This window comes from Astatotilapia calliptera, chromosome 11, assembly GCF_900246225.1.
Source record: "Astatotilapia calliptera chromosome 11, fAstCal1.2, whole genome shotgun sequence".
Taxonomy (NCBI): domain Eukaryota; kingdom Metazoa; phylum Chordata; class Actinopteri; order Cichliformes; family Cichlidae; genus Astatotilapia; species Astatotilapia calliptera.
In genome coordinates this window covers 18,048,220-18,061,542 of record NC_039312.1, presented here as the reverse complement: position 1 = coordinate 18,061,542, position 13,323 = coordinate 18,048,220, and the positions used below count along the sequence as shown (strand labels likewise).

Here is a 13,323-nt window from a genome sequence, read left to right as displayed (position 1 = left end):
TCTTGATGAGCGTTATTTTTGTTGGTCTTAACTAGGACTTGAGTGCAAAATTTAGTTTCACCTCATGGCAATAAAAATCCTTAGATCCTTGTATTCATCAAGCACAATCAAAGGCTGTTGGCTGCTTTTTTAATTTTGATGGCTTTTTTGTTATATTATGGTGACAATAATGTCACATGGATGAACGTCTGCATGACTGTGTAAACTATATTACACCTTTGCGATTTTTGTTTCACTCCGTTTTCTGCAGGGAGTGTTACAGCTGATCTGCAACAGAAAACCCCAAGCTACCTTTTACCTTAAATAATTATAATTCTTTCTCTCTGTGCTGGCATTTAGATGAGCTTTCTTGACCAGATAGTAGTTTTAATAAAATACATTTATGCTATATTAATCTCTTCTTGTCTGATTGAAACCTGTAGTGTAATGCATACTCCTAGTGTATGCATTCCCAGTAACTCTGCAGACACAAAGACTGGTAATGACTACACGACTCTAGCCCTGGAGTGTCAGGTATAGAATAACACAGAGGAAAGTATCTTGGGGCACCATAAATGTTCTGAAACAAGAGACAGATTTCCGCAAGTAGATCCAGGTGGTCTGTGGTTCCACGTCATCTGTTACTCGTGAAAAGTTTCTTTTCTCTCTGCCACTGCTGCATAAATATCGAGGACATAAAGTGCACTGGAGCCTGCCACTTAGTACCCTGATTGACTTTGTATGTGACTCTGAATATGATCTGAAGTCAGTTTTTGAAGCTGATGAAGGGAGAGTTGGCAAAGAACTTGAATTTTTTCAAAACATGCAAAAATGATATCCAAGAAAGTGCTTTACAAATGCGCAGTCAGTGAATTGTTATGGACTTATTTGAATCTCGTTTTGACCACCGGTACTTTTAGTAACGTTTTACTGGATTCTGTGTCTTATATAACCACAGACTTGATAAGAACACAAGGACTGACATGAATTCCTTCACCGTGGTTGTAATCTGAGAGCTTCAAAGTTGGAACTAAGGGAACGCCGGGGGCCCACCATGTGAAAAGAGTCCACTCGGGCCTATCCTGAGCCACACAGACCACTACTCACTCCATCCACATCCCCTCACAGCAGGATCTAGCCATCTGGACTAATTTCTGCTCTGACAGAATGGCTCTCAAGCCCCATCTGTATTAGGGCTCCATTCACAGTGGGTGTGTGGAATGTGCTTGTCTGGGAGGGAAGTTAGTAGATTTAAGGGATGACGGCATAACGCAATATATCTTTTCACCCTGTACACTGGAGCATGTAATTTCATCAACATCTGTATTTCATTTTTAGTGCCTTGGTCAATTTAGGGGTTCAGTCAGTTTGCATTCAAGGCACCAGGAAGGCCTCAAATCACTTTATTATTACATGTAGTAACATTATTTAGATTACAAATTTGTGTAAGACATAAAACAAATGTTTATAAAACATCTCAGATATGCCAGTGTTCACCTAAATCTAACTACTGCAATCCAGAGGCTGATCAATAATATCAAATTTCCCACAACTATCAAAAACAGATGCTTATGTAAATGTTTGTTGGTCAGTTTTTAGTCTATATATGAATAGTAAGTTGTGGTGGAGGAGTGGTTGAAACCCATAACATTAAGTGTTACAGGGTCAGTTTTACTCACCTACTATGTCTTCTCAATGTCTCAATCAATACTGTCATTTAATCAATAACAGTGAAAAAAGAAATCTCCTCATGAAAAGTTGTTAATGTTAATTCTGGGATGCAAATCTAAAATAACCTGCTTTCCCCCAAAACAATATATACAGTAGTAAATCTAGACAGGACCTCACTGCATGCATTACTGCCATTCTTGGGCCTACAGCGACAGCCCAAGCCTATTAGCTGTTCCGTTACTATAGCAACTTGTACTAAATCCCCAGAAGAGTAGACAGGAAGGGGTCCGAGGGCAAAAGTGGGTCATTTGGTTGATAACCAACACATGTCTTGCCTCAGTGTCTCAGTCAACTAATACACCAATCCATGGAGGAAAAAGATGTCTTGTAAGGATGGTGTGGCTCTACGAAAAATGCTTTTTAATAAAGCACACCTAATAAAGGATGTTAAATTGTAAACTGCTGAAAAACATAGTTATAAGAGAGACAGCCAAAATAATGTTTCACAACATGGGAATATTGTATTGCAGTATTAATATAGACACTGAAAAGGGTCGACCCTTATAATTATGATTATATTTCTAGTGTGTCTGTTGAGTGAGGCGGGGGTCCCTAAGTTCTCAATGTACTTATAAATTGGTGTGAAAACAGTTCGTAGCATTTGTATCTGGAGGCCTGGAGTATCTTCGACACAGTGTTAATAATTAAACAGTGTAGAAAACAGCAGGTTACCTTGGTTTTATCAATAGAGAATCTACAATTCATGAAGTTAATATCTACAGGCCCCCTCATTTAAAAGTTTCCACTGCACAAGGGGGATAGGTGGTCAGTCCAAATATAAATAATGGTAGCTGTTTACTTTAGACCAGTCACCTGTCCTCCTCCTGACTGCCTTTCTGATTATAGTATGTCTGATACATCTTTGGACTTTTGTAGTGTTGTTAGACTACGTAAGTTTATGTCTATACATAAATTTGTGGTCAAATACACCAAGTGCTGCATAATCCTGCCTTGACAATGAAATGGTACCAGTAGAAGCTGTATTCTGCACAGCTCCTGCGAGAGAGTGGTGGAAAAACTCAATGTGGAGCTGCTGCCTTTTGGCTGTGAGCTTTCCAGTATAAATCTATTGACAGCGGCTAACAGAGGTGCTATCAGTCCAATACAGGCTGGCAGCGTCCCCCAGTGGTGTTTTACAAAACAGTGTGGAGTAACTGCTGGAAAGCAAAGTGGAAAGGCCTGTTCTTTGGTCGGGATGGAATGGGGCGGGGGCTATTTGGCCAATCAGTAGCTCTGAGTTTACTCATTGGCTAGAGGGGAACTGTCAGTCAAATCTCCCAAAGACTGTTTTTCCTGCGATTTCAACAGTACAGCCTCAGAGTTTGAGGGGAGCAGATCCCCGTCGACAAAGCCCAGTGTCTTTACAGCACTGAAAACAGTAAAAAAGTATTCTCAAATAATACTAAGTAACACTTTCTGTATTAGAATTTCTACTATACAATATCATGCAAAATTAAATATTAAAAATAGCATCAAACGTTTAAAATAATGCAAAATGAAGCGATTCAGTATATTATTTCCATCAGGAATTTACATTCATTGCAACTGCTTTATAAACCCACCGCTGTATCATTTTAAAGTGGATGGTATTTTTCTCTTAAATGTATTGAACTTTATGTAACATCAATTGGAAATACATGGAAGTACTCTAAAATTAAATAAAACTAAAGTGCACCAAGATCCCTGGTTCGATCCCGGGAGGAGACACAATACATTTATTTATTTATTTATTGTATTCTCGGACTGTCTTTTTGTTTCCAATAAAATAAAACAAAATTTGTGAAATACATTATAGGAAGTGCGCATGCCCTGCCATACCCCGCTGACGCCCATGGGTGGCAGGGCTGTTCCGGACCGCTGGACTGGGACGGTCGAGCGGACTGCTCCCTGATTGGTCGCTGCTGTGCGCGTCCCCGTCGTCTCCTCCCGGTTTTCCTGGCATGACCTTTTCCCTTGGCAACCACTTCCTCCGAGCATCAACGGCCATCTTTAATTTTAACTCATTCATGAAAAGTTGTTTCGCTCATTTACTCACATCGACCGACACATTTGAGCTCAAAGCAGCGTCACCGGCGCTTTGTGCATGTTGTTTCCAGCGACAAGCACAGAGCAGAGCCGAGCGGCACCGCAGCAGGCTACCCTCCGAGATTAAGTAAACACCGAGAGCGTACGTGCATATTGTTCATTACAGCGTCTAATGCATCACCGAGGCACGCTTCTATTCACTCGTGTTTCGGGCTGCTGTCTGCTGAATGTGCTCGTAACCAGGCTGTGAGTGAACGACGCTCACGGCGATACTAACATGTTGCTTTTTTTGGACTGAAGGAGCACAATCACCCGACAGAAACAGCAGGTGGAGCGCTGTAACAAGTGTGCCGATCATTGTATGAAGGGCACAGCAGAGTAGTCGCCACTGCCATGTTCTGCTGGAAAAAAAAATCCCAGCAGCAGGGAGATAAAAGTGAATGTTCCTGACTCCACCGTGTTTAGTTTGTTTTTTTTTTTTAGCACGAAAAGAAATGAACTCCCTGTTCTTGTGATTGCCCTGGCCTTCATTCATTCGCTTATTCTCTATCGTGGCAGAATGAGAAAGAAGCAGACTGCCAAACAGAGGAAGACTGAGGAGACTACAGTTGTCCAGGAGTTTGTGGTTGAAAAAATAATTCGCCGCAGAATCTCGAATGGGAGAGTGGAGTACTTCCTGAAGTGGAAGGGCTTCACTGAGTGAGTGGGATGTTGCAGAACCAGTCATTTGAACGGTTTGATTGTGTAACCCGTTTATCCACCGTAGTAAAAATTGCCTTTCCCTCCTCCTGTTAACTCTAACCGCAGTGCAGAAAACACGTGGGAACCCGAGGACAACCTGGACTGTCCTGAACTCATAGAGGAGTTCTTGAGAAACGCCCACTTCACCGAGGAGAATGAAGAAGAGCAACCCGAGCAAGGGTTTGTTCCCAAAGAGGAAATGGCAGAGGAAGAGACAGAAATTGTGAGTATGTGAGGAATTTTGGAGTTTCTGGATCGTCTGTATGTCTGTCTGTTTCCATGTTATTTACAGAACTTCTGCAGCTAAATCTGCCAAAAGGGAGAACAACAATGAAAAATATAGAAGTATAGGGAACACAATAGAAGTATGGTAGCATTTTCCCTTTAGTTGTAGACTGAGGTTGGAATAGAGTCAACTGACTCCTTGTCAGAAATTGTTTTAAGGCTCAATCTGAAACTAAATGTCGTGTTAAAGAGGTTAGTTTTACAAAAGCTCCTGAAAATGAAACCAGTTAAATTTCCCCTTTTTTCTGCAATGGGTGTGTACAGTGAGGGAGAAAAAATGAAATGGCTCGACTTAGCAACCTTCTTATCATGTCTAGTAAATCTGTGCTGCAACTTTGAACTTTGCCTTTTCTTATTTTGTTCTTTTAGTCCTGCGTGCAGGAGGCTCAGGCTGTGAAGACGGACAACAGCGTCCTTCAGCCCGATGATGAGCAGAAAAACTCCCCCAGTGACCTCAGTACTTATCTCGAGCCCGAATGCATCATCGGCTCAACGGACAGAAAGGGAGAGCTCATGTTCCTAGTCAAATGGTGACTGCTTCCTCTTTACTCTGTCCTTGAATAATAAATGCCAGCACTTGAGTAAACGTGGAAAATGTTAATATTTAAAGCCAGAGTCAGACAGCAAAGTGTGTGTGTGGGGGGGGGGGGACTCGATGTTTTTGTTGCTGTTGCTTTGTGGGAAACTGCAGTTTTCCAACATTTTATATATGCATGATCATTTACTTGAGAAGAGAAGTTGGAAGTTGACACTGACCACCTCAAACCTTATTAGTAACAGATTGGAGAGAGCAGATGGGCTTTGGGTTTATCATTACACACAACCATTAAGCTATAGACTCGGGGGCTCTTAACTATGCGTACCTGGACTATTAAGTCCAGCTCTGCAAAGATCTACCTTTATGAGGCTCCGAGTGATCGGCTTAGATCGTTTTGCTTTTTTTTTTCTCTTCTGATTTACATACACAAATGTTAGTGTCCGGGAGTCCAGCAGAGCCGCAACACTACCTACGATTGTAGTTACTTTATGAAAGAGGAGCTATATTGAATTACAACAGATTGTAAAGTTTGTAAACACAGTTTGTAAAACGGTTGGCTGAAGTCTTTTAAAACGCTCAATGAGTTTTGTTAGGTTGGAGAACTTGGAATTTTTTGAGTGTGAAAGATGTGCTCATGTTTAGGGCTGGAAGTTTAGAGGTCTACGGAAAGCAAACACTTGCACACAATTCCACAAATTATTGACCTTACCCAAATGTCCGCGTCATTCAAAGAAGCACGGCATTGATATGATGATAAGACGCCAGAGTCCTATATTGCTTCCCTTAAGCAAACAAGTCATTTTTTTTACTTCTCCTCCACAAGAGCATAGCCAGTCAGAAAATGTTTAATTCCCTTTGTTTGTCGCAGTCTGTCCCTTGCATCCCATTCTGTCATTCTTGTAATCTTCTCTTCTTGTAATCTTCTTTCCTGCTGTTTGGGAGCTCAGTCTCCATCATCCTTTGCCCAGTGTATCAACTATCCCTCCTCTGCACATGTCCTACCTATTTCAGCTTTGCCTGGTACACTGTCATATGCTTTCTGTAGATCCTCAAAGACAGAGTGCAACTCCTTCTCTGTACTTCTCCATTAACACTTTAAGCAAACTAGCACAAACATCGTGTCTCTAGTGCTCTTTCTCAGTATGAAGTCATACTGCTGCTCACTGATCATCACCTCTCCTCTTAACTGAGCTTTGGCAGCTCTGTCCCGTGTTTTCATGGCTTTATCCCTCTGTAGTTACTTCAGCTAGGCACGCATCATCCTTGTTCTTGAAAATCAGTGATGATATGCTTTATTACATTTGTTGATCTGTCAGCAAGACACTGTGAGAAATTACTGGCTAAATTTAACAGAATTGGTGGAACAATGGAGCATGAGCTAAAGGAAGCTAAAGCTAAAATCTAGTGCCCCTTTTATGTAGACTCCCCTTACCCTTTACTTCTCCATTAAAAAAAACTGTCAGAAATATTTGTTTCTGTTAAGACATTTTACATCCATTAAAAACGAGAGGCGGTTTCAGTCTTTTTCCTTCTGCTGCGCGTATCCCCACAGGAAAAACTCGGATGACGTTGCCCTGCTGCCGGCCCGTGAAGCGAGCGCCAGATGTCCCCAGGTGGTCATCGACTTCTACGAGCAGAAGCTGACCTGGCACTGTGGAGACGACGAGCAGTAAAAATGTGTGTGGGTTGTGTGCAGAGGAGAACTAATAAACAGCTGTGCTCTCATCTGAAGCTTAACTTTAGCCTCCATCAAATGTCCTCCTTCAGCTGGCATCAGAAGCACTTCGAGCTCTGGCAGGTGTGACATCCTCGGCGGTGGTGGATTTTAAGTGCTGTCTGCCCCGTGGTGCTCAAAAAAGGTCACTGTGACTTTGCAGACACTCTGATGGAGGCTCAAGCTAACCTTTATGTAGAGCGGCTGATCTGAGGTCAGACTAACCCGTTGCAGCTTTTTTCCTGTGTCATCATGTAGCGGACTCGATCACTGTGGTTGTGTTTTGTTTTGAAGATATTGTTCTATGAGTAATTTAGTATTTATAGTCCTGTTTAGATGCCAGTATCTTACACTGGAAGGGCCCTGCGGTTGTTTAGTGTGTGCTTTACATCCTGTACGGCGACACTCTACTGCCAGAGCCAGCAAACTACTGTCCAAGTCCATGCCTTCAGCCTATGTAGCTTTTGGTTAGAGCTGAAGATTGTAGCCCTGTTGTTGGAATGCCTCTTGTTTGAACTTGTATTGTGTGAGGTTGTGAAGTGTTAATGGACACAGCTTTTACTGTATCTCTTTATGACCCTTGTGGTTGATGTTAAATAATATATATTTTAAAAAAAATGTTGCCCATCAAAAATTCCCTTGTTTTTTTTAATCAGCTGCTGTAAATTAGCAGTTTTCTCCTGTTTATTGAATTAGAACGTTTCAGATTATTTAAATATTTGGTGCTTTGATCCAAAAAGTGAAGCCCTGTAGAATTTTTCAGAATAAGAGCGCCTCGAGGCAACTGTTGTCGTGATTTGGCACTGTATAAATAAAATTGAGTTGAATTAGAAGGTCATGAATTTTCTTAAGTAAATCTAATGAGATTTACACTTATCAAAATGAACTCTTGTGCACCGTAAATGCGTAAGACGATTGTTAAATGTAGCACTTTAGATCTGAGACTGTGCAGTTTACACAGGGCATTCATTGACTGTAATTATACAGTTCTGTGTACTTTATATCTGTATCCTGGTGGCATTGTTCTGACTCGACATATCTCCCATGACTGCTATGGGACACTCAGCTGAACCTCAAACCTCCTAAAAACACATCTGCTACAGAACTACTGTAACTGTTGACCATGGATCTGTGAAGTCTGTGAATAAATGAAACCTTTTTTGACACTTTTTGCATCTTGATTCACTCTAATTATATTTCTCACATTATGTGGTCCAATTACTCCTAAAATAAATGATCAATTCCAAATTATTAAAAAAAACAACAACATTAATATGAGATGATTCATTTGACATTACATTTCTGGCACTAAATGGGCTACACAGAGTTGGGTCCAGAAACACAAGCTTTGTGATTTTCTTTTTTCCTCTGTGCACCACCACAGTGGATTTTAAAGCTAACAGTTAAGATGTGCTTAAAGTGCAGACCTTTAATCTTAATTCAAGGGTTTTACTGTAAAAAATGCAGCTCTTTAGGAATTGCAGTGATTTTTTTAGACAGTGCTTCATTTTCAGAGGCGGAAATCAATTGGACAAACTTACAACATTTTAAAAGTAAAAACCTTTGTAGTCAATAAATGCCTAAAGTTTAGAACCCATCGACACCACCACGTACTTTTTTTCCATGCTTCAGAGGCTCTGCTAGCCCTGTGCTGCGGTCACTGTCTGGTGCTGCTTGTGGGTTTTTCTGGATTCAGTTTTGTTTTTAGTAACTGGAAGGCACGCTGTTAGGCGGAGATCAGGTGACTGACGTGGTTGATGAAGAATATCCCCGTTTTTGCTTTCAGGAATGGCTGAGTTGCTTTTGTGGTGTCCTTCGGGTCATTATCTGTTTGCACTGTGAAGTGATTAGGTTTGTGGCATTTGAGTGAAAAGTATAGTGCTGTACACTTCTATCAATAAACACTAGTGACCCTTTACCATTGGCAACCATACATGCCCATGCTATAACATTACCTCCACATATTTTACAGATGATGTGGTATGCTTAGGATAATGATTTGTTTCCATGCTTCTCTCTTCTCATTATTCTGGCACAAGTTAATCTTGAGTTTATCTGTCCAAAGATACTTTTTCTAGAACTGTGCAGGTTCTTTTAGGTATTTTCTTATCTGACCTTCTTGTTTTTGAGTATAACCAGTGGTTTCCACTGTGCTGTAAACTCTCTGTATTTACATTCATGAAGGTGTTTCTAAACTCTGGACCCTGTCAATGATATGCTTACCTCTTCTTGACTTGGTTAGATGCTGTAAAGTTGTTTTTCCTTACAAATGGAAACGATTCTGTCATCATGTATTTTAGTTTTATGTTCTTCTGTTTTTTTCTTTGTTTTTTTTTAGATAGTGCAGTACTGTGAGTAAACAGAAAAGATGGGAGAGAGTGGAAGGAGTTAGACACAGAAAATGTTCTGGCATGGACTTAAAAACAGGCCTCTGCAGTACCCTTGGGTACTTGGCTACCAGCATCCACTTCAATTGTCTCCTGTGATCTTTCAGGCATCTCATTGTTTTTAAGAACAGATCAGATTGTTGATTTGGCCTCTCTTAAATTTTTTGCTGTCTCTATGAGAGGATTATTTTTCACTTTCAGCCTAATGACGGCCTTCCTCACTTAGATTGGCATCTCATTAGACCTTATATTTAAAATCTAAACCATTTTCACCATTTTAAATTAACGCCAGATCTTTTGTCTACTTCATTTGTCACAAAATAACAAATGAACAGGCCTCACCTGGCCACAAAACTGCTAGCAGTTACCTTTGAGCCTCTTAAAACGGAAGACTGTGTATAAAAATGGCTGTAATTTATAAACAGTTAATACTAAACTTTTTGTTAAACTTTTGTGAATTAAAGCCAAAAGTCTCCACTTCAATCATATCTTGATTGTGTCGTGTAAAATCCACTGTGATGGTGTAAAAAAAAAAACCTACAGCAGTTGTCTCTTTTTCTAACAAAGTATGGATTTCCTGTAACTTTAGCTGCTTTGATCTGGTTGTGCTGACACATGTTCTCTAACAATGCTTCCGATTTAGGAATGCTCGTTTTGCTGAGTTGACAGTTAGAGGGAGGTGCTTATATCAGTCTTGTGACTTTATTTTGAAACCTTTGCTCCATAACCTGTAAAGGTGGAAATAAAAGACACAAATGCAGTGCTAAGGACCACTATTATCTATCTGACTTACAGTTATTGAGATTGAATCTTTTAGATCATGAGAAAAGAAACTGACAGCACCGAGAATCAGGTAGGTCTGAATTAGTGTTGTGAATGTGACAGTTTCTTAATTGTCAAGAAGAAAGATCTTTTAGGAGTCACGTGTTTTCCTTAAACTGTGGCACAACTTTGAAAATAACCGTGTTTGTACTAAGCATGAAACCATTCTCTGTTGGATTTTCCTATCCTGGTTCGTGTGATGTTAGTCATTCTACTTCCTCTATCTGCCAATATAATCCTTCCCTTTTTCACAACACAGTGCATTCCATTCAGTCTTTCAGTCTCTGTCCTGCCTTCTCCATGCAGCAGGTCATCAGTGTCTGGGTACGGGACCCACGGATGCAAAAGAATGACTTCTGGCATGCCTACATAGACTATGAAATTTGTTTACATGTAAGTAAAATGCTTAAGACAGTTGGTCGAATCGTTATTCTTTCATTTAGGGCATTTTTACTGTGATATGTGTGTGACACTGGGGTGTCCTGTTTTAGACCGACAGTGTGTGCTTCACCAAGAAGATCTCACAAGTGAGAAGGAGATACAGTGAGTTTGTATGGCTCAGGCGAAAACTGCAGGCAAATTCGATGCTAATGTAAGTTCATCCACTGAGATTTGAATTTAAAGTTTACTTACTCATAGTTAAAGTAGTGTGCTCAGTTGTTCCTGACATTTTGTTGTTCTTGTTGTTGATTTTCCAGGGTACATGTACCAGGGCTGCCCCCTAAAAACCCTTTCTTCAGTCTTAATAATGCTCAGCAGATCACTGATCGAATGAAAGGGCTCCAGAAATTTTTGGAACAGTACGTGAGAACCCAAAGATCAATGCATTTATGAACTTTGACCTAGTCAAACAAAAACTGGAGTACAAACACGGGACCACATGACTGACTCTTTCTAAAGGTAATACCGGGCGAAGTTTTAAAGTGTTTATTTTTCCCAAATTTTTTTCAGAGTCCTTCAGAACCCTCTGCTGCTGTCCGACAGCTGCCTTCACCTTTTCCTACAGTCACAGCTTAGCGTGCCTATGATAGAGGCCTGCGCTGCTGGAAGGACGCACTACTCTGTGGTTCAGGCTGTGCAACGCTGCGGCCTCCGGAGATTCCACTCAGAAGAGGATCTGCACAATAACCTCAAAATTTCCTGTGACTCTGACTCAGATAGGTAAAAAAAAAGATCTGATCTCACCGCATGAGTAAAACTGAAAGTCTTTAGAAGTCAGTTTCACTCTACCTAATTCACTAAATTGTCTTTTTTTTTTCCAGCTCCGAGGGTAGGGATCCAGAACACAAGATTAAAGATTTGGAAGCTTCTTCTCTTGATCTCATTGAAACAAGCCAGGAGGAAGAGCTGAGCTGCTTATCTCGTTCTACATGAAAGCATCATCTTCATACTGCTGACAGAATGTGGGAGTCTCTGCACCCATACAATGTTTTGGATGAGCGAAGGAAAAAGCTATTACCGTAAACCTGTTACTGCACTTAACATGTCTCGTCTTAATTATTTCATTTATTTAAAAAAATGTCACAGCTTCTTGTGTTCTTGATGAGACGTTTTAGTTTGAAATTTGCACAGTAAATAATAATAAAAAATTACCTCTTGTATATTACATATCTATTATCTATCTACATTTATATCTATCTACATATCTACCTGCACGTTCTCAGATTGTCTGAATAAATACAAAGTTGTACCAACAATTTGCCTGAAGATGGCAGTGTTGTAACAGCAATGCGTTTGTATAATCTTTGCTTCATAAACATTGCTTGAATTTTGGTCATTGAGACTGAAACTGGTCAGATATGAGTGCAGTGAAAGCCTTTTGTTCTCCTCTCTGTGCTTCACTCCCAATCAAGGGAAGGGTGTGGAAAGCTTGTCATCTGGTGGCCACCGCAGTGCTTAGCAGTATGACATGTGTAATAGGGTCTCTGCAGAGTTTTTAGACAGCCCCCTTGTCAGGTGTGTGGCTGGTAGGAGGTCCTGTGGGATCCCAATGGACTTGCTCCTGTCTGAGAGGGCTATCGGGTAGACAGGCTACATTGCTCCCTGCTGAACAAAATGCCAGCTGCAATGACAAGACACCCTTTCTACCTGTCTCCTTTGCTTTTGTTAGTCTGAGCTCACCTACTGCAGTCACATCTCAGCGTGTCTGTTCGTGTGTGTTTAGTAAACACACACGCCTGCTCTCACAGTGAACACCACCGTGCTTTTTTTTATTTTATTGCAGATGTAATAACGAGTAAAGGGAGTGGACAAACTGACATATCTGCAAAACTCATTAGATGAAGTGTTTTGCTTACTTTGGTTTTTTCCTCTGCAGCAGCTGGGTGAGATTTATTGTGAATTCAGAGGGTGGAAGAGATAGTAGGCTTATGTTAGAAAGAACAGAGCAGTGACGTCATCTTAAACACACTGAGATGAACAGCCGCCGACCGAGCTGCCACGGGAAGGTGGGACACATTTCTGAAAGATGCGCATCCAGTAGATATGTATTCATTTGCATCTACTATAGTGAAATATATGTATGTGCAACCATTACCAATGCTTGACGTGTAGTCAGCAGTATTTTGCACCTTCGGACAAAGGTGTAGGTGTTCAAGTGCAAACATATGAATGTTTTTCACTATTTCCACTTAATAAATTTTGAAAAATGTTTGTCTTGTCTTCCTGCAAATAGCTTGCAAAGAAGCTATTTAAACAGGAACTGTTCAGTCTAATGATATCTGACTTTCCAATATTGTTGCGTGTCACCCTGACAGACTTTTAAGAAGCCTATGTAAAATGCTACACTGTATCATGTCAGTGTTTGAAGGAATTCTTGAAGTTAAAGATGCAACATTTTGGGTATTGTGTGGGTATTTTAAAAATAAACTTCAGTCATTCAGAATTAAATTACTTTGTCTGTTAAAAAAAGAAAAGAAAAGCTGTCATGTAAATTTTAATTAATTAAAACATTTTAGACTCATCAGTTTCATAATATTAATGAAACCAATGAAGGATGTATCACAGCCCTTGAGATGCTAGTGTAAGAGATGCCAAAAATGTAAAAGGGAAGAAGTAATCTTGGGGAGCTTTGGAGTTGCAGGTTGCACAATGAACTAAGT

General features: G+C 40.4%; 2 protein-coding genes across 4 annotated transcripts; both read left to right on the top strand.

Annotated features, from left to right (window-relative positions):
- The first annotated feature begins 3,622 nt into the window (after positions 1 to 3,622).
- On the top strand, positions 3,623 to 7,655 carry cbx3b (chromobox homolog 3b). 2 transcript variants are annotated; one of them, XM_026185366.1, is made up of 5 exons: positions 3,623 to 3,862; positions 4,294 to 4,434; positions 4,543 to 4,699; positions 5,131 to 5,291; positions 6,852 to 7,655. In XM_026185366.1, the coding sequence occupies exons 1-5, from the start codon at positions 3,651 to 3,653 to the stop codon at positions 6,970 to 6,972; spliced, it is 792 nt and encodes a 263-aa protein (XP_026041151.1). In that variant the 5' UTR covers positions 3,623 to 3,650; the 3' UTR covers positions 6,973 to 7,655. The 2 variants fall into 2 exon arrangements, with proteins under 2 accessions (XP_026041151.1, XP_026041152.1); XM_026185367.1 differs by having other exon boundaries at positions 3,624 to 3,877.
- A 2,421-nt stretch (positions 7,656 to 10,076) lies between these two features.
- Positions 10,077 to 11,999, top strand: snx10b (sorting nexin 10b). 2 transcript variants are annotated; one of them, XM_026185369.1, is made up of 6 exons: positions 10,077 to 10,253; positions 10,529 to 10,615; positions 10,714 to 10,814; positions 10,921 to 11,022; positions 11,174 to 11,383; positions 11,485 to 11,999. In XM_026185369.1, the coding sequence occupies exons 1-6, from the start codon at positions 10,221 to 10,223 to the stop codon at positions 11,594 to 11,596; spliced, it is 645 nt and encodes a 214-aa protein (XP_026041154.1). In that variant the 5' UTR covers positions 10,077 to 10,220; the 3' UTR covers positions 11,597 to 11,999. The 2 variants fall into 2 exon arrangements, with proteins under 2 accessions (XP_026041154.1, XP_026041153.1); XM_026185368.1 differs by lacking the exon at positions 10,077 to 10,253 and having other exon boundaries at positions 10,273 to 10,615.
- The last annotated feature ends 1,324 nt before the right edge of the window (positions 12,000 to 13,323 follow it).

Coding starts and splice junctions, on each gene's coding strand:
- cbx3b (XM_026185366.1), top strand. CDS start 3,651: ATGACCTTTTCCCTTGGCAACCACTTCCTCCGAGCATCAACGGCCATC. Junction 3,863..4,293: donor AGGCTACCCTCCGAGATTAA/GTAAACACCGAG, acceptor CTATCGTGGCAG/AATGAGAAAGAAGCAGACTG. Junction 5,292..6,851: donor CTCATGTTCCTAGTCAAATG/GTGACTGCTTCC, acceptor GTATCCCCACAG/GAAAAACTCGGATGACGTTG.
- snx10b (XM_026185368.1), top strand. CDS start 10,379: ATGAAACCATTCTCTGTTGGATTTTCCTATCCTGGTTCGTGTGATGTT. Junction 10,616..10,713: donor ACTATGAAATTTGTTTACAT/GTAAGTAAAATG, acceptor GTCCTGTTTTAG/ACCGACAGTGTGTGCTTCAC. Junction 11,023..11,173: donor CTCCAGAAATTTTTGGAACA/GTACGTGAGAAC, acceptor AATTTTTTTCAG/AGTCCTTCAGAACCCTCTGC.